The sequence below is a fragment of the Cygnus atratus genome, chromosome 3 (genome assembly GCF_013377495.2).
Source record: "Cygnus atratus isolate AKBS03 ecotype Queensland, Australia chromosome 3, CAtr_DNAZoo_HiC_assembly, whole genome shotgun sequence".
In the NCBI taxonomy this organism is placed as follows: domain Eukaryota; kingdom Metazoa; phylum Chordata; class Aves; order Anseriformes; family Anatidae; genus Cygnus; species Cygnus atratus.
In genome coordinates this window covers 21610187-21637487 of record NC_066364.1, presented here as the reverse complement: position 1 = coordinate 21637487, position 27301 = coordinate 21610187, and the positions used below count along the sequence as shown (strand labels likewise).

The window sequence follows — 27301 nt, the reverse complement described above, 5'->3', positions numbered from 1 at the left end:
ACCTGGTGTCCCCTCCACGGCCACTTCAGTCTGAGCAGCTGGAGCTACTGGCACTGCCCTCACAGAGCTCCAGTGCTGGGACATCTCTTGAGGACCTGCAAACCTGCTGTGAAAGGCCAACAGCAGACCACGGAACTCTGACAGCAGTCCTGCCAGTTTGGGACAAAATTTTTTCTCTGCTTCTTCCTCATCGCTCTCCCTTATACGTTCAAGAAAGCAATAGCTCTGCAGCTGGAACATTTACCTCAGCTCACCTCCAGGCAGCTCTCCACACCTACCGCACGGCCTCTCCCCCGTACTGCCTCCCAGGACAGCCCTTCCCTTTCTCTGCTAACAGCCTTCATTCCTTGTCCTCAATACCTTACGTTGCACTTGGGTTAATCACAACAAATTTTTGAACAGAAACTGTTTAGAGAAGAACTCACATCACTTCCCAACATCCGTGTGCCTTCCTCAAACTTTACCAACCATGTTTTCACATAGACCATTGCCAAAATACACGGAATAGCTTTCATTCAATAACCGGTCTCTGCAGATCCACTCAAGGAAAAGACACAATCAAACCTGCAAATGAGACAGTTGTTTATCCCTCTTACACATCTCCAGGTTTTAATCAAAGTACCCTGCGATACCAAGCCAAATACCTTGGAGAAATGAAATTGCCTCTGTATCCACACAGTTGCTTCCATCAACCAATCTATAATCCTGTCAAAGAAAGATAACACATTTACTTGACAAGATTCCCTTTCCATCAAACCATATTGACTGATATTATTTGTATTTTCTAACCATCCTTTCCAAGCTAACCATTCCAGCATTTTTCTGGAATCTGAATTCATACAAGGAGTCAGTTTCTAGGTCCTGTTTTCTACCCTTTTTAGACATTTGAACTGCATTAGCACTTTTCCAATTCTCTGAAATTTTCTTAGCTCCCCAGGATCCCCACTGGTGATTCAGAAGTTGCCTCAGCTACTTTCTCCATAACTCTTGGGAGCAAATTACCCAGAACTGACAACCTGGAAGAGCCTGGAAGATTTCCATCATCTGAGGCAGGCTCACAGCTTTCACAGAGAGCTGTCTGCATTTTGCTGAGACAACGAGAGAGCTCGGCCACTTCACAAACAGAAAGGGAAGGGAATCAGGCAGAGCTGGGGATAGAGAAACAGGGGACACCCTGAAGAGTCAGGGTTATCGGTCCCATTGCTGTTGTTCCTGTGCACCCCTCCTCAGCAGTTGGGGTGCACATGGCCAGCCCAGCCTTGGAGAGGCTGCACAGTGTCACCAACAGCCCATCTAGCTTTCCATGGCCATCACATACCCAGAGCCTAAAGGCAGTGGCTCTTTTGTGGCACTTAAACCATCTGCTTGACCTCTAGATAGAGCTGACCCAATTTGTGTCTTACTTTTTTTTCTTACCGTGCACTGAAATGACCCAATGATCTCTTTGCTCTCAATATACGTTTGAATAGTGCTCTAACTGGGTAGTTGGCTATTGAGATTCATGGGCACTTTCAATAAGTTTTATTATTCGTCCACAGCTTGTAATTTATACTGCTACCAGTTTTCTTCAGTATAGCCATATATATACCACAGCAATATAAGTTGCTGCGTGCGTTTATTACCATTTTGCCATTTTCTTCTAAATAAAATAATAACTAGTGAAATTATAAACCAAAGAGACCAAGAACTTGCCACTCTGTCATTGCTACCTGTCTACACAGTTCCATCAGAACATGCACAGTTCCAGATTGGTTTCTTGAGAAGTACTGCTAGTTACACAGCTTTTACTACAACTACTACTAAGCATAAATTCAATGGAAGAAAATGAGGAAACCAAACCAGAGTCACAGTAGAAGAAAATAAGGAGAAATAATTTAGATTTTACCATGAGGACAGGAAGGAAATCAAAGGACAAGGATTTGTCTTTTGTCTTTTAAACAAGGTATTTTGTCTGTCAGACTCATTCATCTTATACAAAGAAGAGGAATAATATACATTTCCAAGATAAAATCAATTATGCATTCTTAGAGTTGTACAATCTGATTCTCACAGAGGCCTTAATACAACTTACATGTAGCATAATTCTTATTCCAGATCTCTGAACAAAGCTAAATTTCACTGACAGTTCATTGTGCAAATTCCAATATACAGTCAGTTTTTCCAATATTCTCAGAGAGTATAAAATTGTAAAGGCCATCTCTGCTTGAACCAGAATATGAATTTTGAAATATAATAAAAATAAAGTAGCAAATTAAGAGACCCATTTGATTCAATTCATTACCTCAGAACACTTTTGCTTAAAATACCCTCCCATATTTTATGTCAGTTTTTTAACAGAGTGAAAAAAGTTTTTTTTCCTCAAAAACTTCTGAACTGTGGCCAATTTAGCTGCACTTTAATTAGTTTCTTAATTTATCTCCATTATGAAATAAAATAGGGAAATAACTCTTGTTTCTGTATGCCATTAAAATGGTCCTGTACAAGTTAAAGACTATTTTGTTATTATGGTATTCTAAGTTTTAAGCAACTTATTTTTGTAAAAGCTAAAAATAACATATCACACTTTAAATAATCTTTATTTGCTAAATTTTGGAAGAACTCACAAAGGTACATCAGAACTTGCTGGAAAATTTACAGGGTTTATAATGCTTAACCCATTTTCAAAGGAAAAGATGATCCTTATTCAGCTCATTTCCCTTTCCAAGAAGACTTTTTTAGAAACACAGCCTCTTTTTTTAGCATGAAGCATTTCAGACAGTTGAATTTGAGCTTTTTCTTGACTATCCTAGCTGTGATCATGGTGTATTTCAAGAGCGTTCTCACTGGCAAGTTGGTGGCCAGCCTATTTCACTCATTCACTCTGAGCAGACCTATTCCAATTAAATCATGCTCTTGACATCTCTTACGCAAGTTGGAGATGGAAGGAATGGAAAAGAAAGCTACAAGGTACTGGGAAAGTACTGAAGCAAGGCAAAAGATGATTTTGAAAGTGTGTCCTACCCTGGACAAAATTTTGCTTTGAGAGCATGGACAAGGTAAGGTACATTCACTCAGGGTGTCCAGAGCTTTTCTTTTTAAAAGGACTCTCACAAAAAAAGCAGAATCACGCAGTCCCTACACAGAACAGCTGGGTGGTGTGCATACAGAAGAAATGTGAAATTTCAGGCAGCAATGAGAAGTGCATCAAGCCAGGTATGTGTACCGTGCTTCTTTAGCAATAACCATTACTTTCTAATGAATAAGACGTTTTTCAAGTTGTCCTCAGTGATAGTATTTTATGGGGAAAAAATGTCCAGAATAAAGTGTAGGTAGGTAAGCAATCATCAGAAGAGCATTAATTGTAATGGACAGTACAGAATCATCAATATATCCCTCACGTCTACTAGATGTGGAAGTACTCACAGCATCCATACCTGATGAGAAGGACTGACATGAACCCAGAAACCCCTGCAAGATGCCCTAAGGCAGCATGGTCAAACCCAGCCACTTGCTGCCAGCTCCTGTGGATGAAAGAGATGCTCCCTCCACACTTGTGCCTCCAGGGACCTGTACCAGGAATCTCTTTGCTGCCTCTATGCCTCTACTGTCCCTCAGTGGACATGGACGGGGCACACATTTTGAATAATATCCCAAAATAGCAACTCTCTATTTTGCATAACTGTGATATTATGTATTTACTGCTTATTTAGTGCTGTATGTTTTACCAACAGATAAGGAGACAAAATGAGAGTCATTTACGGGCTCAAGTGCTACAAGATTCAACGCTTCACTCGTAGCCTGCTGCAACCCGCAAGGCTCCTTTAGGGACCTAGGAGTGCAGGTTCTCTATAAAACTCATGAAAACAGCTGCATAAAACAGGAATCACAAGACCATAGCACTGAGTGTGGGCATTGCCTAGGCCACATGGAAATAACTGAGGGAGCAATGTGAGGTGAATCCTAATTCTCTCAAGCACTCAATTCCAGGCTGCTGGACCTCCCCAGTTGGAATTTTCTTCCATACGTGGGTGCCCACAGCAGCTCTTTCCCACAAAATAGAGCTGGAATGCTTCAAACTCCAACACGAGGTGAAAAAAACAGGATTAAAATTTGTGCCACAGCTGACTAGATTCAAACAACCAGCATCTTCTGTCAGCAAGGTGAATGCTCTTGCTAAACCACCGTGGAGTTTCATGTCCATGATCCCTATTACAGTTGCTATATCATGCATGGTTTTTTTTTCTTTAATCAGCACCTTTTTTTTTTTTTTTTGGACCTGAGCAGGACAAATACGCAGGATAGGGGTGCTGCAAATGAATTCCTCCTTTAGTGAGTAGAGCTATTCAAGTGAGTACAGAGTAGTAAGCATTCGCAGAGAAAGCACTGCCATTCCCTTGCCCAGACAAGGATCCTCAACAACAAGCCTCAGCATCTCTTTTTTCTCTCTTGCCCCAGTAAGACTTAATTATTCATGCTAAAGATGAAATTCCAAAGACTTCCTCCAAGATGAGGAACTAGGGAAGTCAGCCCTACTGCCCACAGGAAGCCTGGAGCCTGTGTCCCTTCAGACAGAAGAGGGAACCAAACATCACTCCATCTAGCCAGCAATGCTGCAGCTGTTTTACTGCTGGAAAAGGGGTCTGGTCTCTGGCATGCTTTCTTGTGCAGACTACTAATAGGAAAGCAGCTTCTCAGAATGAAGCCCACAGGCAAATGAATATTTTAAAAATTCTAGGATTTAGGCAGGAGACCTTAGATGCTGCAAAATTACCTCTCCATTTCTATCACATCTCCTTGATGTACAAAGCAATTTGGGCTTTGATGGAAAGGAACTGTGTTCGAAGAGCACAGCTGGAGTGCAGTTGTGCAGGGATGGCTGCTCACAGTACAAACATGGGAAGGAAGAGGGCAGTGCAGAAATCAAACCCAGCAGCCCCAGGAACCCAAATGATATAGCACTAGTTCTCCCTTCCCCTCAGAGACCTCCTCAAGCAGCACCAGACTGAGTGCCCATCCAGCAAATGACTGAAGGGAGCCCAGACCTTCTGATTCCCATTACACTTACTCAGTAGGATTTATTTTTTTAATTATTATTTATTATTTTGTTTACCATGTTTGTGTTGTTTTGCTTTTGTTTGGTTGTTGTTCTTTTTTACAATCTTCATGAGAGTTTTTGCTCAGTCAGTTGTTAGGATTTGTACACTCCTTGCTTGACTTCATCAAGACTCTGTTGAAATAACCTAGTCTTAGCATCTGCTTTGCTTTCATCTACACAAAAACTAGCCAGCGTTTCTAGTATGGTACAATGCAGTGTTCTATAAAATAAGTGGCACCATTTATAGATAGCAATCAAACTGTACTTTACAAAATTTCCAGCATATATAGCATGCTTAAGTCAGAAAAAAAAGGACTAAGAAATATATTTACAAATACTCTAGGTTATTTCTGCTGATCCACAGTGGTAAATCCCACTCAGAACTAATTTCCTTATTTGCAGATTAAGAAAATACCATGCAATCCACATCACATACTACATTCGTTGACTAGATAATAGCTGGGAAAGACAGTTCATGGAGAAATACATGGGAAGCAGTAGTAAATTCTGTGACAGGTGCCTCAGCATGCTCATATGTACATTTATACATATATGCACACTTACACAGTCTAGCACCTGTAATTAACTGGGATATCTAAATTATCCTGCATAAAGCTCTAGGCTTCCTATCTAGAACTTAACTGGGCAAAGCTAACCTCTAGCTCTGCAAATATACCGTCGAATTCAGGCAGGTAAACAACCAGGAACCACAATATTTGTTAGATTACATTATTTGCACACATGGTGCAGCCTGACCATTTACAACAAATTCATCAAGACACTTTTCTATTAAACTTGCTTAATGGTTACCAAATTCAAATGTTTAGAAATAAACTTTAACTTGAAAACTGCACTCTTTTATAAACTTTTTGTCTTCAGTGTTTGTTTAGGACCGTATCAAGTTTGTTTAGAATAAACAAGTTTATAGCATACTAGTTTGTCATGGTGTATGGGATGAGTTAGTTGTCAAAGCTGTCTTATAACAAGACAGTTTATCAAAACTTGGGAGTACGACTCAGATTGCAAAGCAGGGTCATTGTATATATGATCCAAACTGTGCACTGGTTTATAAAGCATCGGGCAGACTCAACAAAGTCAGCAAACCTCCCATATATCTGGAGTTGCTCGTTTCAATCTATTTCAACTCCATTAAAATAATATTAGTATCAGTGTGCACTAGTTAGAGCCTGTGCAGAGCTTTATTTCAGAAAATGTTGCAACAGTCAAATCTTGTGACTTTCAAAGGGGGCTTACAGCGTGTGCAGCGCTCAGAAAGCACTTCATGAAATCCACAGTAAATACCAAGTAATAGCAGTACGAGAGGATGTGGGACTCAGGAGTAAGATTGGCTGTAGCCAGCCATTAGCGATAGATGTGTTTGCTTGCTTTCTGAAGGTAAGTTCTGATTTAACCACCAGAAACAGCACGCTACCCGCAAAAAGAAGTAACAACAATGCAAGCTGAAGTGGTGTTTTGTGTTTATGTGCTTTCAATACATAAATTTTACCTTTTCAGGGCAGCAGCGTTGGGATTGATGCAGAGTGATCACTTAGAAGCTATCACCTCTCTCCTCCACACTAACAGCTGAATGGTAAAAACAAGAGAATAGCAAGGAAAACAGCAAAACCCTAAAATAGCTCCAGGAATACTTGTGTAAGCCAAGATACCACATATTGAGAACTAGGAAGCAAATTAGGCTCTGGTTCTCTGCATCTGAGCTCCACTGGCTGTGAGGAAGGGATGCTGGCTTCTGTGAAGTCAAGGAATCTGGTGCAGGGTGAATTACAGACCTACAGAGCCACTTAAAATTTACCATTGACGCTGCCCAATTAAAAAAGGCTTTTAATAGTATTGAAATTGTAATGAAAAATAGAAACAGCTGACCCAAGTCAACAAAACTAGCTAATCCTATAAAAAACGTTTCAGAGATTTGACATCTCCTGCCAACTCAACAGATACTTAGGAAATGAAAACCTATGGCTTCTATGTTTCTCCTCATTTCACCACTCTGACAGAAAACTCAATAGCTTTTCTTCCGTACGTGTCACAAGACAGCACTTGCTTCATTTTAGGGCTATTTACATTGTCCTTTACTTGCTATCTGTGCCCCAGTGAAACAACCGTATCACCTTTCCAGAGAACAACTTGCCAGCTGAGCTGACCTGCCAAATCTCATCGGAGCTACTCGAAGCCGGGGACGTGGCTCTCCCTTCGCCAGGGGGTGTCTGTGTCCCCCAGGCTCATGGCACAAGGTGACCCTCAGAGGGCTCACCAGCAATGTGCTGCACCCCGTCCGGCAGTGCTCCACCACTACAGGTGGTCATTGACGGCAGGTTTGCCACCACGTGGTCTCGTCTGAAACAGACTAAAGGGTCTTGGTTGGTATCCCACAGGCATCACGAGCCATTTGAGGTGCCCAACAATAGTGCACCTGGCCTCCAGCTCACTCTGCAGAAGCACGGAGCTCCACCACAGATCCAGTGCCAGCCCCACGAGATGCCACGGACACCCTCAAGTATCTCAGAAGACAACAAAAGACACAGGTGCTGGCAACTGAATTGAGCCCTTTGTGTTTAATAGACCTTCACATATGTCCCTTACCCAAATCAGTCTGATTAGAAAGCTCTGAAAATTTTGGCACCTGAAGGATCCCGCAGCAAGGAGCCTCACACCTATGTGCTGTATACAGACCCGTCTCCTTTCACATACCATGAACCTGCCACCTGCAAGTTTTAGCTGATGACCCCTTGTCCCCATGTGGGTAGAAAGAGATGTTTTCCTTGTTCACTTTCTTCTTGCAACTTTTAGACCTTTCTCAGCTGCTTCTTTCCCAATCTAAAGCATTTCTGTATATTTAACTATATAACCAATGGTTTTTCAGAAGCTCTTTCATATTTTCTTCATCTTCTTTCCTCTTTGGTGTTCTCCACTTCTACAAGACCAGGCAAACAGCTTTCTTAGGTAAAACTAAAGTGGCTGCTCACTATTTACCAGTGCTGTGTGACCTGAAGTCTTGTCTGAGTAACTCCAAGCTTGATTACTATTTATTTTTATTTTTAAAAGGAACTGGTGACTAATGGGCTTAGTTTTCTCTACAATTTGGATAAGTGGTGAATTTATGTGTGGCCAGATTTGAATACAAAAGAAGTACACAAACAAATCTGTAGCTTAAGCTTGCAGCATGCACACCTGAGGGAAAGAAGTGCTTTGTATCGACCATGGGGATAAGTAACATCCATGTCCATAGTCCTGGAAATCAGCTGCTTCTGCCTGAATTTTAGACTGTCACAGTTTAGCAGCCTAACCAAAATGAGACACATATTAATGCTCCACTTTCAATGGCAATGGTGTCATCAGCTCTTGTAGAACAGTTGCTGTAAACTTTTACTTCCCCAGTAAGAAAAGGTATCATTTGACCTTGGGACGTAACTGAAAAATAAGCCATAAAGCTACACTGAAGAAAAAGCTCTTTAGGGGCATCATGAGGTAAACTAGGCCAGGTCAACCACAGGCAGAGCTATCATCCGATCCTCATGATGTTTTACCCTCTGAGAAAAGCCCACAGGGCTTTCCTACAGTGACTTTATCTCAGGATGGCTTGTGTCAGTGAGTTACCCTGCGGCAAAAACACATTTTTAAAGCAAAAACTACATGCTGTAACCAACGAGTAAAAGCAGAGATAAAGAAAGCCATCAAGTCCCGTTTCGGTGTTTGTTGAGCTGTTTAGCCTGGCTGGCAGTTGGGCGCAAGGCAATTATTGATGTGCAAACAGCACTTTGCACACAGTTTTAATTTATATATTTAAATAGAAATCCCATTAATCTTTTATGTGCATACACTTCCCCTGCAACAAAAAATTACTCTTACAAAGTAAATTCATTTGATTGCAATATGAAGTTTCAGTACCACGCTCACCAGAAGCAAATATAATACACTTCTCCTGTCCCCAGTTTTATTGGTGCCCTTCCTTCTAAAGAAGCATTATGTTACGACATATTTCTGGTTTTCAGCGCTATTTTGTTGTTAATTCTGAGACTGAAATTATTCCCATAGTAATTTATACCCCTCTTCCTCCACATCCTTCAACCAAAGGAGAACAAAAAGACTTCAGATAGGAGAAATTGTCCTTTCTTTTCCTTAGGAATAGACTAGCAAAGGCAGTAACATTTAAGGGGAGAATCCCCAAAGCTTGCTCTGTCATTATATGCAGTCACCTAGAGTGACGCAGCTTCAGAATCACCGGTTTTGGTACAAAATGGTTTATGAGCAAGGGGAGAGTGGGAGACCTATGAGTTATTCAAACTTAGCTTACACCATCAGAGAGCACAGACCAGACCCTGAGCCTTTACAAAGCCATAGCTTTCTTGTTTTGCTTGTCATTGCTGTGATTAGCAGTGGGTGCTGGGCATAGTGGCTCCATCAGGATAACCATATGCAAATACAGCAGATGCTAGATGTTTTGTTAAATAAGTTGCTAGAGTTGCAGTTATAAAGTATTTCACGCTGAAAATAATTACAAGCTGAAAAATAAAACTGAATAAAATACAGTTAAAAGGCTGCTGTACACTGGTGCCATATATGCATAGGGTATTGAAAGCATGATTTTAGAGGTCATCATATGTTTGTAACTGGTCTTCTCCAGAGAACCTGTAACATTTGGTTGTTATGTAGGAAAGCATGTAAGGAAAAAAAAAACGAAAATATTAAGATTTTCATCTAGGTCAGCAAGAGTGGCTATAAAAGAAATATGAAAAAAGAAGGCAATGGAATAAAGAAGATAGCTTTCAAGATTATAACTACCCTATATTCAACCCAATATTTTTAAATTGCTAGGCTTGGAAAAGGTCACAATCTTTATGATTCATTCACAATGTATTTCTTACTGGGTTACTTTTTATATGATAACATATATCTTCCTCCTCATAATGACACAGATCTACATCTCAAGCAGCTCGCCCATACTAATGGCCAACAGTTTACTTTGCAAAGCTGACCACAAACAGAGCTGTTAAAACTAATAGCCTTCAGTATTTTACAGTTACTGAACCTATACTATAAGGAAAATACTAAGATTTAAACAATCTGAGGCATGTATCTGGAAAAGACGGGCTTGGATTAATTTCCTTTTGCATTCTCAAGGTTCTCTCCATGAAATTCCGGCATTGCCACTTTAATTCCTCACGAAACACTTCTCATGCTGAAATATATTCTTAAAGAATGTGAGACAAGTAACTTAAACTGTGTTTTGTACTGTATCCATCACCTCTTCACTTTCATTATTCATTTCTCACCATCATATTTTTACTGTGTAATTAGAAACTGAAGTCAAAGCCTAGAAAACAGACGGCTTAAACAGGCTTTGTAAATGTCGCATAACAACTGTTCTGTGATCAGAGTTTTCAGATGAAGCTTTCATCCATATTTTTAGATATACTTTTGATAGTACATGGAGACTATAGAAATATTAACCAACTAGATATGACCACACAGAGAAAATGGAACCTACACAGCTGTATAAAATCTACTAGGTGTATATTGTGCCATACTTGACGTTATTTATAGTTCATATGGTTTATAATCCACCCTACCACCAGCTACCATAAAATTCAATTTCAGGTCCTACTCTTCTACTTACACAACCATGGCTTAATTAATTATTAACAAAAAAAGAGGAAAAAAAAAGAAAAAAAGAAAAAAAAGCCTACACTTATTTCAAGCATTTTCAGAATTACAGTAACATATTGATTTTTTCAATGTAATAAAGCTAAATCAAATCCCAGCAGCACATGAGCATCTAGAATGTACTTAAGGCTTAGAGTTTTTATTTCTTGAGCTTTAAGTTCAGGGGAAAGAAAACCTTGCACCAGAAATTTATGGTCATTCCGTAACATTATTCGGTCAATTAAAAGTAATATAGGTAACTAACACATACTCTCATATTGCTAGGAGAAGGTCAAGTACCCTGAATCTGATCTTTTTCTAATGTGTTCTGTGTCTAGGGCAAGCAGAGAAGGATAAAGCTGTCTTCGGTACAATGGGATCTTGCCTGGGAAGCAGCCACACTTTATCGAAAGCAACGCTAGAGGGCATTGCTGTAATATTCTTAGCTTGGAAGCTGACAACTTCAAGGCATTTCTTCCCATGAATGTTAATTGCCTCCACTTTTAACAGAATTGGTCTGTTTGTTAGCTGTTGCAATGCTGAAGTGTTAGCCATAAAAACTTCACTGCACTGAAGCAGCCAACGAGCTTTCTGGAAAGCGCTGTACTGCGCAGGGCCTGCTGCCGGCAGCCAAGGCCCGTGAGCAGACACGAGCCAGTCCCTTTGGGCCATGATCTGCCACTTCTGTGAAGCTACCACTGGTCCTCCCCATGTGTCACAAGTAACCCACGGCTGGCACCACCTCAGGGCACACCCAGGGCGGTTCTGGTTGCCACCATCGGTGTCCAGTGGTCACCAACCGTTTTGATCCATCAGCAGGGCCTACAGCTCCCACAGACAGCCGCACCAGAAGCCCCCCCTGAAGCTAGCCCTGTCAAACCGATCTCGGCTGCAATCCATCTCAGCTGGGAGGTTTTAACAAAATGCTCGGTGGGTTTCTACGCGGCAGAGAGCCAAGGAAGGAGGGTTTGGGGCAATTTGGGGAATGTCACCACGAAGGGAGTGATAAGCATTGCCCTGGAGCAATGACCTCTTCTTGGTCTCACCACCCCAGAGGCAGTCAGTATTCCGTGCTGTTCCCACCATCATGCCGAGGCCCAAAACTCATACGGTATTCTCAGCCCACTGTCTTTGCCAGAAATAAAGGCTTTTGCCCTAGGAGCTTAAAGCAGTACCTGAGATGTCCCCATAATGTGTGAGTCTCGTGCCTGCTGCAGGCATTCCCACGTAGCAGCAGTAGGTGAACTCGTGGTAGCTACTCTGGTGCTTCAGAGGATGAGAAATCCTAAGATAAGGAATGAATAGGAATGGGGAAATGCAATAAAAAAATGCAGAAGACCCCACCCCACCCCCACCCCCACCCCCCCCAAAAAAAAAAAGAAAGAGAAAAAGAAAAAAAAAAAAAAAGGAAAGGGTTTTAAATTCATATTGTGTGCACACAGAGCAAAACCAAAAACATGGTCCCAAGCAGCTTTTAATTCAATTAAGCACAGCAATGTAGCATGAAACAAGCAAGCACAGGGACACATACTGCATGGCAACAATCATACTACAGAAAAACCTTTCTGATGTATCCAGTTTTGCTATAGTATACTGCAAAGGTTTACAGCAATCCTTTTGCTCTTTACATGCAAGGTACAGGAAAACTGCAAAAATCTGGAACTGTATGATCTAATCATTCATTCACAAAGCATGTTGGACATTATCTTTTGAAAAGATTAAATTAAAGAAAGAGCTGAGCTTGTTTAGGATGATCAGCATTGAAGCACAGGTAATAGAAGTCCAGTGAATGGAACATGCAATGTATTACTATATTGAACCCTCCTCTACTCAACTCAAGAAACGTGATACAACAATGGAAAAAGGAAATGTTACGTCATTAACAAAAATGAGTTAAAATAATGATGCTAACTAATACCCAGAACCTCCTGGGTCAAATCAATAAAACCACTTGTGCAGTCAGACAAGTTTTATATTGGCATAAAAATAGATAGATAGATAGATAGATAAAGCATGAAGGTGCACTTTTGAGGAAGATTGTTTCATTTTTGATGAGAAATTTGCAAACAGAAACACACATGGAAAAAACTGTATATTGAATCTGATGTTTTTGAAAGTCATCAGACTTATTGTGTGTACCCCAAGAGCTGACCCACACATGAGCAGGCATCATGTCTGGACAACAGTGCTGTTAAATCAATACACGTCAAAGCTCTGGGGATATCCAAGGGACACTTTGAACAACATGGCAACTCAACTGACAAACAGAAACTTACTAATCTGCCACAGTTCAGGCTCATTGCATTATATACTCACACCCTGTCCTTGGTTCACTAATTGATGAAACAACATAAGCTGAATTTCATGGCAAAATTTGATTATCCCCAGCTGAAGCTTCACTGAGGTGGCCCTGAGGGAGTTCCCTGGGAGCTGGTGGCAGATGCAAGGGCTAAGACACTGACATATTGGCAGCTATTTCTTCAACTGTCTCTGAAAGGAGCTAAAAAGTAAGGAGACAGGAAGAAAAAGCTAATAACCTGGACCCGAAAGGACACGGACAAGTCCTCAGATGCCATTATTTGTACAGTATTCAAGGAATTAAGGTTTTGGCTTTCTTCCATTATGCTAAGCAATGCAGTACCTCTATTCCAACTGGATGCCCAGACATCTTGAGTCAACAGCATCCAAAATTCAATATTCTTTTCTATTCTACTCAGTTTTTAGGCTTCCTATACCATATCCAAAGAAATCAGAGGTACCTAACAATGTGTCCCACCAAGGGCAGTACACCAAAGCAACCTACTGCAGGCTATGGAGATGGGTATATTTTACTACCACTTTTTTTTTTTTTTTTTCTTGAATTCAAGAGCTTTCCAGAAAACAATGGGGAGGAATTTCATTCTCTTTGGGGACTGATGCACTAAGCCCTTAGTCCTGGATCCACATTAGGAAATATTTTCTTTTTTCTTTCATAAACTTTAGATGTCCTTTCTTTCATAAAAGATGAACAGAGAAATCTGACTTGGTAGTGGCAAGATTTGGGCTCCGTAAAATATTCCCATGAATTCTCACTGTAAATATGGCCACTCCTACATGTAGGAGCAGGTGGAACCTTACCAACAGAAACTTGTTACTTCATGTTACGACTTTCTTTGGATTTGTATACCTACCTCCTGCCTAGAGTTCTTTTAAGATTTAATTCTTTATGTGCATTCTTTGTAGACCAGGCTGCATTAAGAAAAGAGCTGTCTTACAAACCTGTAATCCCACGGAGCCTGGATGATGCCCAGACACCACCAGAAACCCCTGCAAGAAAGAAAACTGAGCCGTCTTCTCAGCCACACCACCCCAAAGACCAATACAACAGCTGAAGACCTGGAACCACTCACTCCTAAAATAAAAGCACCCTGAGGAACATGGTGACCTTTTAATAACAGGGATATCTCAGTTCCCTCCTCCCAAAATACAGGAGTGCATCAGGGCTACTTTCAGGGGGTGCTCCTGCAGTCAAGCAATGTGGTTGTGTAGCTGCATTCGCCTTCATCTCATCCTGAGGCTGCATACAGCAGCATAGAAACAGCCATAAACAATTTTGTTAGATACACTGGCATTTAAAACTGAGCTAAGCTCTTTGGTTTGATTTACAGTAGAAATGGAGCATTTTTATTTTAGCAAAATCAAATCAAATCTAAACAATTCCTACTCAGAAGCCAGTAAAATCATTTTTTCCATAGCCTTTAGAAATGAAATGTTAGTTTGACTTGCCTGTCAGCACTGAACACTGAATTACAGCTCATCTTCTCTCAGTCTAACAAATACTATTTGCACATACCAAGTCAGTCTATATGATGTTGGAGAATTCATCCTTGCATCCCACTAGTTTTCCTCTGTACAGTGTGGTCTACATTCTTGCTTAATGCTTATTTCCCCACTGCTTCACTGTACGCTGGTTCACAGAGAACAGACAGGCTGGCTTATATGGGAAACAGATTTCACCATTACAGGATAAAGTGGCAATTTGGCTTTCTCTGAATTTTATCCCAAACTCCACTGAGATGACAAAAACAGCATTGACTAACCGTACTACCCATGGCTACGATGGGAGGGGAGCAAACCCACAAGGTCTCAAAAACCTTCTCCTCCACCTGTGTTCCTCTACCTTTGGAGAGACACTTGGGGACAGGATGATGAGAAATATATGTGAAGCTAGTAATTCCCCATTAAAAAGTATAAATATTACTTGTGTTTATCATTGTTTATATCCTTAATTGCTGTTTTTAAACAACAGACTGGATTCATTTGGATTGGACTGGATTGGATTGGTTTGGATTGATGGAATTAGTTTATCGGAATTGGATTTATTTCCAGGTGCTCCCCATCCCTCAGTGCGGAGGGGTTGAGACCGACCACCCTCCTGGCATCAACCTCTCTGTCCGCTCCTCGCCTTGTGCAGGGCCAGCAAGCAGAAAACCAGTGGACTCTTTGGTTATACTTACTTGCTCCTGAAGCTAAGCAAAGGCTAGCAGAAAATTTTTATCATCTTAGAACTCAGCTGCCTTTGAAGCATACTGCTGCCTGGTGCAATGGCTACTTTACATGACATTATATGATATATACAACACAGATCATAAGTACCGTACACCACAGTTTACATTCTTCTTGCTGAGAATATCACTGAAAATCTAGTCCATGTTTCCTAAAACTAACGATTTGCCTGGACCACTTCAGTTTTGTTGATAAATTCACCGAAGTATATAAACGGCAGTATATTCACCAAAATATTTTCAAAGGCTCTTTTTGGAATAAGAACTTTCCAGTACCATAGCAGTATAGAAGAAGACTTTCTAGCATTACAGGCCCTTACTCTCACCTACACTAGGTCAGTGGGAGGAAGAGTGCTACCAAGCAAACAGATGCAATGCTTGCAAGAGGCCCAGAGAATGCCCGCATAGCTTCAAGCATCCTACTTGGAGGTGAGAGGCCATTTCTCTCAGGCAGGGCAAGAAGATGCCTCTTGTGAATACCCCAGGATTCAGAACAGGACTAAAACCACAACAGGGTGTTGACTTTGTTTCAAAACAAAACCTTAAAATAAAATATATTTTTTTTAAAAAAAGGAAGAAAGGGTGTCATAATATGTGCTTAAGAGAATTTAATATTATCAGAGCCTGAATAGAGGAAGGTCCCCACCATATGCATCTAAATCTTGCAAAAGTCTAAAATTTAGGTCACATCTATTTAGGACACTGAGCATCCCTTCTGGCTAGTTCGACAAGACTTCACACTGAGCTACGTGAAGAGCTGTCTTGTTCGACATGCTAGCCACTTCACATCCAATCCTGAAATGCTCTTTCCTCCCCAGGTACCATATAAAGTTTCCATGGGCTTCATCTCAGGACTGAGGACTCTGCTCTCAGGAGATGGGACCAGAAATAAGGAACTGCAGTGCTGGGGATGAGTGCACACATCTTTCACAGTGGCATTCCTGAGATCTCTCAAAGTGCTTTGTTGGCAAAGGTGCCTAAAAATGAGTGCGCTACTCTAAGTCATCTGAATAGCATGCTGTGTCTTTGTGTAAAGAAGAGTCTGGCCAAATTTATCTTAACTATAGACTTACTAATACTTGGGTCATACATTAGGAAAATCCATCAGGATTATTAGGAATTTTTTCTCATATGCATATGCACAGTCAGTTCTTAATCCTCAGCGTTCTTAAATTAGTATTCCTCCAAATTGCCAAGCCTAAATTCCTCCAAACAGTCATTATATGAAAGCTTTCGCATGGAGCCTATGATTCATTCAGTCCTGTGTATATTCTTTGCCTGATCCTATGCCCCCTATGGTTCAGGAGAATATAGATGCAATTTCAGAGGGCCATTTGTCTAAAGTATCCTTTGAAGTATGAAGACTACAGGATATGTAATAACTCAAATAAAACCAGTACATCTAAGAACGGGACAGCATGCATCAGTTTAACGTTTTCCTTTTACTCTAATCTAATGCATTACCCAAGTGCTTACTAGTCTTTGAACTAACACAAAACTTGGGGAATTTTAAAGTAGGAAATACAGGAGATAAATGGAACGGAAAGCATCTCATCATCAGATGGGGTTGTACAACTACCAGATTTAGTGTAAAAATTGACATTTGTAAGCTCATTGTTTACATTGCAGTCTAGTTTTCAAAGTAGATTCTGCATTTGGGCATTATTTTAGACTTTGGCCCAAGCAATAGCAAAATTACAAAAGGAGGATTATTTGGATAATACGTAGCAGGAGGGACAAGCGTAAACAGGCAACGGTAATGTTGAATTTGTGAACTAAAGCTTTCTCCTTCCACTCAATAACTTGTGGTAACATCGACACCGGAAATATATGCCCTCACTGCTAATATAGAATACAGAAGGTGTTTTCCAGTTCTTTTCACGGAGTAGTTCGACTGTCTAGTTACCCATGTGTGGATCCACTGCAGGCTAAGGAAGTATCAGGTATCAAAAGTTATCCAAACTTGAGAGAAGAAGCATGCTGGAGTGAGAAACAAATCAGCTATAAACCACTGATTGTTGAAAAAAAAATCATTTTCTTTGGAACACAGTGAAACTGAGTTATTACCTTCTCATTTGCTCAAGTAGCCATCTTGCACTTCAATGGATTTATTGATGAACAACTTAGAAAAAGACCTAGTAAGTACCTTGGAAACTTTAAGGCACATTTTTATCGTTCACAAGTGAGATCCCTTGAGCTTGCAACACTGCTGCAGATGAATAAGCTGGGTGACCATATGTGAAGAATGTAAGAATTTACAAGCTTAGGCTTTCCCTGCTTATTTCCGTATTATTCAAATTATACAGGTAATTCTCTTGAATATTCATGTAATATATACACAGATATATTTTATACACAAATAGATTACACAAATATTCAAGATAATTACGACAACTCTTTTCTTTCATTGGGGGAGATCCCCATGCATCAAGGAAGACACTCACCCCTGTAGCTATAAATCTGTACCTATTGTCTCTGCACGTGTGTCTCAGGTCTGGAACAAAACTTTAAAATGCCTGTTTTGTTTACTTATTTGATAATCATTTGTAAGGATTAGCTAGTGTTATTTTAGGCATAGGTAGAACACTTCATGAAAACCTTTAATTAGGTATTATTAATATGGTATAATTGCTAAGTGATATCTGTAGACAATTTATTCAGGAGAGCAAGTGAATGTAAGACTTCTAAAAATAGAGAAAGAGAGACAAAAAGAGAGACCTTTTCTTGTGCAGATTTCAGACTGCAATGGGTATGGTCTCCACCCCAACATTTTTTTTAATACTCTTTAAAAGAATACAAAGATGCTCTCCATTTGTAATAAAGAGAAGTGAAACCGAGGAAGGTGTTTTCAAAATATCAACTTTGAAAAATAAAATTCTTTACATCATCTTATCTTCATCTTAAAAGAAATCAACTTTTAGAAGTTCTAGAACTCTTAAACACACTGTGGTGTTTTTTTATAAGCACATCTTTATCTCCGGACTCCAAGGAGACCATGCCCTTGGTATGATTTGGAAATGCTTCATTTAAGGGAACATTTTATTGACACTGAAATGTGAGTATATAAGTAGTAGTATAACCTTTTATGTACATTTGAATCTGGTTTCGATGTAACAGCAAGCTTTTATACAATAATTGTTTGATGCTGTAATTATGAAAGTAGTAAAATGTTTTATGTTATAGATACAGCAAGTTCATCTGCAGAATGAGTTTGTTATAGAGCAGCAGCAATGACTCACCTAAGCTACCAAAGACTGATGAAATGTAGGGGTAGCGCTGGCAGAGGCCTGATACAGTGCAGGAAACCTAACGATGCTCTGAGAGGTTCCTCACAAATGAAAAACACTTTCAACTCTGTGGCATATGTATCAGCAGATTGCAAATTCATGTGCTGGAGAGGCTTCCAAAACAATCTCACAAAGACTGCTGAACACCAATGAAAGGGCAACAGTGGCTGGTATTTGAAACCAGCCAGCCCACCAAAGTATGGAGATTTTTTCTTCCTTTCCTCTTTCTTCAAAATGATTTGGGAAAGAAAGGACATGAATTTCTCTGAACAGCAAAAATAAAGAGCAACACTTTCCATTCTAGCCTATTAATTTCCACAAACTAACAGGAGCCGCAAGGAACAAAGAAGAGAGAACAAAATACCAAGTAGCATTATCCTTCTACCAGTACTTTTGCAATGAGATGGCACCCCTGAGACATTAATATCATTGCTGAAAGGGATTTTAAGCAATGCACCAGAGTGCAAGATCACTTGGAAATCGCATTATTGCCTAGATTGGTTGAAGTTTGTCCTCATGTACCTTACTGAAGTGAAAACTGAAAGTGGCCCTGCCACTTGCATCAGTCAGGGGAGAGCTTTGTTTCCTGTTGTCTTAAAGATACAGCCTAGGAAAACTATTGAGAAAATATTAAAATAATGCGACAACCCTCTCTGGGCTGGAGGAATAAAACAGCAGTCCACAGTGAAATTTTAAAATCAACCAATTTATGAATCAAAATAATTGGAAAAGGACTTTTTCAGAAGTGCGACAACTAGCTGTCACCTTTCTACGGACCAAATGGTTTTAATAATGAAATAACATTGAAACTTCCTAACCAAACAGATTGAATCAGTTCTGTATTAGCAGTCACCTGCATAAAGTGCTGGCACATCCCACGGTGGATGTTGACCCCTGCCCAAAACACAGCTACAAGTTGATGAGTTAGAACATCAGAGAGTTCAACAGTAATAAACACTTCCAAATAATTGTCCCAGACACAAAGCAGCAACCAAAAACCTTTAATGTTAAATGGGTCTAACAGGCAAACTATTGAACAACCATCACAGACTAACTGGACATCTAAGGAAAAAAGGAAGTTTGATGCAAAATTTCCCCTCCACTCAGCAGCGGTGAGGCTGCACATCTATACTGTGTCCAGTTCTGGGCCTCGCAGTACGAGAGCTACTGGAGCTACTGGAGAGAGTCCAGCAAAGGGCCATGAAGACGATGAAAACACTGGAGCATCTCTCCTATGAGGAAAGGCTGAGACCTGGGACTGTTTACCCTGGAGAAGAGGGGGCTCAGGGCTCTCATCAATGTCTATAAACACCTTAAGGAAGGGTGCAAAGAGGACGGAACCAGGCTCTTTTCAGTGGTGCCCAGTGCCAGGACAAAGGCAATGGGCACAAACTGGAACACAAGAGGTGTCCATCAGGCAGCACCACGAGGCATGGCGGGGGATGGCTGTGGGATGGGGAGCTTCCCAGCCTCTGTTCCACAGCAGAAGTCTGGGAAGGGTAGGAGAGGTGCGAAGGAAGATGGGGAAGGGTGGGGCTGGGAGTGGTGCTAACCCAAATGCCACTTTCTGGATTGGCTCCAAGGGGACCTGTGACTAGCGGGAAGGAGCAGACATGGTACTAAGGGGAGAGGAGGATGCAAAGTCACCGAGAACTGCCTAGAAATGTTAGGAACTGCTACATTAAAACTAAGTAACCTTCTTAAATTAACATGAATTCGCTTTCTCCCTTGAAAAGAGAAGTCACTCTAATGTGTCTGGATAAGATAACATACAAGCAGATAAACATACAAATTGACTATGGCTTTCAAGTACTTTCCTTTAATGTTTTGTCTCACTACCTAAATGCTTCCTACATAGTAGCTGGGGAGTAGCAAGATGAAGAAGCAGGAGCATTCAAGCAGACTTGAATAACAGCAGAGCTGGAACGGCACCTAGATTCTGGTAGCAATGTAGGTTAAAGGCTGAGCTTACTTCCCGACACAGAACAGGCATAAGACCTGACACCGGGAGGACTGGCTCCAGAGGGACCAGAAATGGGACAGAGATACTATTAATTCCATAACTGTGTCACCGGTCTCAAGCAAGGACTTATGGCCAGAAACTTCTCAGAACTGTACAAACCCATCTCATTCTTCTAGTCCTCTGTCTATACAATATATATATGATTGCCTACATCTTTAAAGATATGGCCAACCATTTTCTGGTATGGTAATATACCTTGAAATACTCTCTATTGGTATAATAATAAAGATAATACTCCTTCATGGAAAGAGATGTTCTAAAAACTAGAAATCGTTCATATAGGAGGCACAGATTAATATTTTAATCTTTTCCCCACTGGATACTGAGAAAAATGGTGTAATAAAAACAAAGAACTCCCGATTGTTTCTGAAAACCTTCTGAGCAAAAATAAATCACTTGAACTCCAGGGATATTTTTGACAGTGAGCTAAAGGTGTATTATAAGAGAGTAGGAGGCTTGGTGGGTGAATATAATAGCTGCTTACCTAGGAGGGGTGTATTGGAATCTATACAGAGAAATGTGTCGTTGCCCCCATTTTATGGACATCAGCCAGAACAGCGGTCCCATAATTCATTTCTGATAGCAATTCTGGTGAGTGTAGTAGGTTTTTTTAAAGCAGAGCCATGTATCAGCAATAAACACAATTATTCAGTTAGATGGCAAAAGATGGTGTAGCACCTCTGCTCCCAGTAAATCCTATTTTTCTCATTTTCATAAGAACAGAAGAATTGAAAGAGTAAAACTTTTCAGTTTTGGTGTTCCACTTCACATTTCTCATCTAGCTCTTCACGTAGCTAACTATTACTATCTCCTCAGTATTTTCTAATAACTTCTTAATGACCTAAATGTAAACCTGCATTCAAGCACTGACAGTTTGAAAAATGTTTTGCCCTATTAAGAGAATTCCTTTGAAACGCAAATAGTGATTTATCTTAAAATATTTTGTTAATTTATTGTGTAGTGCTAGTACATGTAGTGCATTATACACCAAGCTCTCTAGTGAGCCTTGACAAAACAGATTTAAAGGAGGTATGAACTAAGATAATATGGTTTGGTTATATAAGATATTGTTAAATTCTCTTCCTGTCTGGGGTCTTCTCTTTTATAGACTTCTGTTAGGACTCTGTCAGGATTTTGCTTTGGCCAACTTGGCTAATACAAACAAAATTACAGTTGCGCCTCCACGTTTACCATGGGCAATTTTGCTCAGATTCACGTCACTCATACAGTAAATTAAATAACCAGTAAATTGTTTCAATATTCTGAGTTAGAGGTGGCTTAAATATCTTTGTCAATCTTTAATTATTTCAGCTGAACCTTCATTCACAGTGCAATGTAATCCATGACTAACACTTCTATTACGATTTTTTTTTTCTGCTGGAGTGTTCCTTACCTTCAAGACTCATCGTTGCTGAATCTTAGCATCTGATTTGCAAAGCCAGGGATGCTGTCCAAAAATATGTTCCAGTTTCCGTACAGTATGTACTCCCAACAAAGTGTTTCACATGCATTTTTAGTTAGTGCTCAGTATTCCACATTAAGCTTAGCTGTCAGTTCCAGCATTCATAATTACATTGGTTGACCATACAAACAAAGCTGAGGTCTGTTTGTTTTTCACTAATGTGACCAATATAATTAGCACTTCATGAGCCCTGCTATAAACAAAATATTGGGTCAAATCAGTTATTGGTATAACTCCATTGAAAACAACAGAATTACCCCTGAGAATAATTTAGCCTATTTAGTTTTCATTTAATTGCAAATACTTACCTGTAATCATCTGCTTATTAAAACACAGCTACATCCATTTTAGTTGATAGCTCTGGGCCACATCCAAAGGCCATCCTAATCAGTGGAAGACTTTGCACTGACATCAGAGGAACTTAGCTTGTGTCCAATATATGCTACACTTGAGACTTTGAACTCCACAGAAAACACACTATTCATTATCTTGGTCACAGAGCTGAGGGTACTGAATTAAACTGAGACCACCTTTGCCTGACCAAACAGCCCTACGGCAGGAGAGGCTCAACAGCTGTCCCTCTCCAAAACCCACAGCCAAGGCAGTGTGATAAAACAGGAAAGGCAGAGGAGGGAATTTAGAAGTGGGATTATAAATCATCGCATGAAATGGCAGCCCAGAATAAAAAGGTTGATGAATACCTGGCAGTGCTTTATGCCATCTCAATACCCTGCTTTACTGCTTCCCCAGCAGAAGAAAGTCTTACACAAGCACCTCCTGTCACAAGCAAACAGGCACATTTAGGAGTTTATAGCAAGAGTCTTGTGGCCTAAATTTGAAACTTCTGATAAAAAGAAAGGAAGCACCTGAGTCTCTTATATACTATAATGAAAATACAATATGTTTCAAGGTGGGAGCCAAATGTTGGCTGCGACCTACAATGCCTTGTGTGATTTGGGACCATATTACTTGAGAAATTGCTTCTGTCCCTGTGAAATCATACTGCAGCCAAGATCCACAGGGATGTTCAACTGTATTTTTATGGTATAAATGAGAAAGATTTTTTGTGATGGGGTCTCAGTTTGGGATTCATTTACCCCCAGGGTTTCTGAATGCTCAGGTCTGTTAACCTTCAAAGTGTGCTGTAAAACTCCTCTCTCCTCTCTTTCCTTAGGCTATGGTACAAGGACATGCTAAAAGCAGTGGAAAATTCATGAGCTGTCCTCTAGTACTACTTGATGTCTGTTAACGTATAGAAAAGATAAGCAGAACACAGCTGTACTTGTTGCATTGCCTGTAATTACAGCTTATGTATTAAAAGGAAAGGGGCATGCAGGACAGGTGAAGGAAGAGTGCTGACTGGTGAGTTATTAAACCCAACTCACCAGTGCTAGTCGCGTGGTAAGCTCAGAACTGGAAACTCATCTAGTCAGTCATTCTGCCCCAAAACAGTATTGTCTTGCCTCTATTGCTACTTCATTGCTACTGTCTGCTTTAATTTCTTCTGTTTGGAAAAAGAAATCACTTACTGTAATTCCCTACTCTATTTTCTTTCATTTCATCTCTGTCTTCTTTGTTCCTTTTCTCTCTTATTCTGTAGAATAGTAATTTCCATTTTTTTCAAGAAGTTGATGACTTGAGGCAGGAAATCTTGGATGCAATTTAAGGGGAGGAACCTCCCACTCTTTGCTGACCGATGGGTAAGAATCATAGCCTGGTAATCAGCTCTGGTAAATGTCATAATTTCCTCTGTCAGCCTGTTTCAGACTTTATAGTCTAAAGTCTCCATGAGCAACAAGAGGCAGTCTTGGGAGGAGCATGGGTTGAGGACCACTGGTCCCTGACAAGCAACATCCAGGAGTCAAGTTCAGATATTCAAAGTAGTACTTTTAGCTCTAAAATCTATGCATCAATAACGCTCTACTCTACACCCCACAGTGTCATCTTCTTTCTAGACCACAAGTGTAACTGGCCACTACACCTGCCTCACAGCAGTGCCTCAAGCAGGGTGAGCAGGCCACCCCCATGCTTCATGCAATGTAATATGCAGCAGAAACACCATTTGATGTGGAGAATTTATAGATTGGATAAGATATTTCTACAAAAGGAGGAGAGGGAAAGCCAAGTGACGATGGAAACACTGAAAGTTCCCATGACACTACGCTGGATATGAGGAATAGGGTTTCCTCAGTGATGCATCCTGCCCAAGAGAATTGAGTGTCAATTAGACTTGTCGAGATATCAGCAGAACTGCTTGAAAAGATAAAAAGTGACAGAGGACTCTAAGGTATAATTCATGAGGTCCAGGAGAGGAAATCTGACACAAGAAAGGCCTGAAGGGAGCTAAGGAATAAAGGTACAGTGTGAAATCGAGGAAGCTGAAGCAGCATTTAGTCTGTGCTTAGAAACCTGTGTGGTGGTTTCACCTTGCTGGGCAGCTAAACTCCACCACAACTGCTCTCTCACTCCCCCCACTCAAAGTAATGGGGAGAAAATACAGTGCAAAAGGGCTCAAGAGTTGAGATAAGGACAGGGAGATTGCTCACCAATTACCGTCACAGGCAAAACAGACTCAGCACTGGGAGATTAATGTAATTTATTGCCTATCACTAGCAGACTAGAGCAGTGAGAACTAAAAGTAAACTTTACCCCCCATCCACCCTCTTCTACCTCCTCCACCCCCTCCACACAAGCAACACATGGGAACAGGGAATGAGGGCTGCAGTCAGTCCCTAACGCTTCATCTCCACCACTCCTTCACTGTCCCTCTCTGCCCCTGCTCCAAGTGGGGTCCCTCCCACGGGATGCCATCCTTCCCAAACTGAGCCTGCGGGGGCTGCCCACAGGCAGCAGCTCTTCAAGAACTGCTCCCACATGGCTCCGTACCACGGGAGCAAACTGCTCCAGCACGGGTCCCCCACATGTGGGCGGCAGCTTCCCCCAGACCCCCTGCGCCTGCGTGGGCTCCTCTCCACGGGCTGCAGCTCCGGCCCGGGGCCTGCTCCTGCAGGGGCTCTCCATGGGCTGCAGCCTCCTCCAGGCCACATCCACCTGCTCCAGTGGGGGCTCCTCCACAGGCTGCAGCGTGGAGATCTGCTCCATGTGGGACCCATGGGCTGCAGGGGGACAGCCTGCTCCACCAGGGGCCTCTCCACAGGCCACAGGGGAACTGCTGCTCTGTGCCTGGAGCACCTCCTGCCCTCCTTCTGCACTGACCTTGGGGGCTGCAGGGCTGCTTCTCTCACATGTTCCCACTCCTCTCTCCCAGATGCTGTTGCACACCATTTTTTTTTCCCTTCCTTCAATCTGCTCTCCCAGAGGCCCACCCCACGTCGCTCCCTGGCTTGGCTCTGGCCAGCAGCAGGTCCCTTTTGGAGCTGGCTGGAGCTGGCTCTGATCTGCCATGGGGCAGCTGCTGGGCTCTGCTCACAAAGGCCACCCCCGCAGCTGTCCCGCTACCAAACCATTGCCACATAAACCCAATACAACCTGCAAACATAAAACTATCTTAAACCACAACAGTTAACTTAATTAATTTAAATGGGTAATTCCACAGACGGAAGTATTGGCAGTATTGGGTACTATCTTTCTGTAGACTCTGAGATACAGGGAAGAAGCAGTAACCCTTAGAAATCAATTACATATTAATTTCCACTACAAAATATTTGCCATTTCCTTTGAAATGTTCTCTCCACAATTTTCTCATACTTCAAAATTTAGCAGGTACATAAATCAAGGGGGTACTTTTTGCCTTGCCTTGGGGGGGAAAAAGAAAAAAAAAAAAAAAAGGAAATTATTTGGAGAGGATCACAGATCACTGACATTTCTCTTCCATGCCCCAGATACCACAGGGCACTGCTGGCAATGGTATTACTCGCTATTTTACTTCTATTATGCAAACGTTGCTTTAGAATTAATATTGGTTAGGAAGAATTTCATAATGTATATATTTCACTCAGAACAATATCTGGTTCTTGAAAACACTTTTTAAGAGAGTTATTTTAGTGATACTGGGAAAAATAGCTAATAGTCTCTTATCTTGAGCACTGACCAGTGATGTGGAAAAGGCAAATTAAGTTAAGCCACTAATTCTATTTGCAGTAAGAACTGAATGCTGCCCTTTCACTTTATAGGGAAACACCTGAAGCATCCTGACAGTATTCAGTTCAAAGGAAATGGAAAGCTAAGTGCTGTCTGATATGGGTATGAATAAATTTAGTTTGTTTTAAACACTTAAAACAGAAAGCATCTAGAACAGCATTCCGAAATATGAAAAAGAGGGCAAAAAAAAAGGAAAGGGAAAGGGAAAGGGAAAGGGAAAGGGAAAGGGAAAGGGAAAGGGAAAGGGAAAGGGAAAGGGAAAGGGAAAGGGAAAGGGAAAGGGAAAGGGAAAGGGAAAGGGAAAGGGAAAGGGAAAGGGAAAGGGAAAGGGAAGGGAAGGGAAGGGAAGGGAAGGGAAGGGAAGGGAAGGGAAGGGAAGGGAAGGGAAGGGAAGGGAAGGGAAGGGAAGGGAAGGGAAGGGAAGGGAAGGGAAGGGAAGGGACTTAAATCAGTCTTATTGAGGTATATCATGATGTTATCTCAGCGGTCCAAGTGATTCTTTTCAGTCCTAGATACTGTATCCCTGACAGGGTAATTTTTAATGAAATTCTTGCTTTTGGGGCAGGCCCATTCCAGTATCTCACCATTACAAAATGAAGCAGCCATGTCAGGTCAAAAGGAAAAAAAAGAAAAAAGGGAAGAAAAGGAAAGAAAATCATCAAATGTTTCTGACGCATCTTTTATGTCTTTTTCTCATGCCAGTCTTATCTGGCATGGTAACATTTTGTGGAAAAGGCACTTGTTGTTTTGCAGCCTTAAACAAGGCACTACCTTTCTCTGTCAGCGTGTTTGCTTTCTCACCACTTGTGTTTTAGACCGTGTTACTCATGCAGATTTTAAGAAGCAAATACAGTCGGGACCTTTAGACATATGCTCCACTGCAATGCAAATAAAATAAGAGAAATGCAGCAAAACTATGCCATGTAGCTACAGTGTCTTTCAAAATCATCCAAATACCTGTGCGTACTGCTGAATGCATTTCCCACCATTCCCAGTTATCACCCATCTTCTCCCCATGACTGGTCTAACTAAAATAAACGCCTTCTGCTCCTATTGGATCAATTAATTCTTAAGCATGAGTGACAGAGAGTATGGTAGCTAATATGTATGCTAGTGATGCACAATTCATTAAAAATATTAACATTTTTT

At 41.1% G+C, this 27301-nt stretch overlaps 1 protein-coding gene across 4 annotated transcripts in view; it reads right to left on the bottom strand.

Annotated features, from left to right (window-relative positions):
• DLGAP2 (DLG associated protein 2) overlaps positions 1 to 27301 on the bottom strand; it is a 459232-nt gene that overhangs the window by 409306 nt on the left and 22625 nt on the right. For 3 of the 4 annotated variants that reach the window (XR_004778087.2, XR_007707970.1, XM_035542981.2), the window contains exon 2: positions 11911 to 12020. The exons of the other annotated variant lie outside the window; for it this stretch is intronic. Coding sequence is in view for 1 of the 3 variants with exons in the window: in XM_035542981.2 (XP_035398874.1) it covers positions 11911 to 11925 (15 nt within the window). In the remaining 2 variants the exon portion in view is untranslated. The remainder of the gene's footprint in view (positions 1 to 11910; positions 12021 to 27301) is intronic. 4 annotated transcript variants of the gene reach the window in all.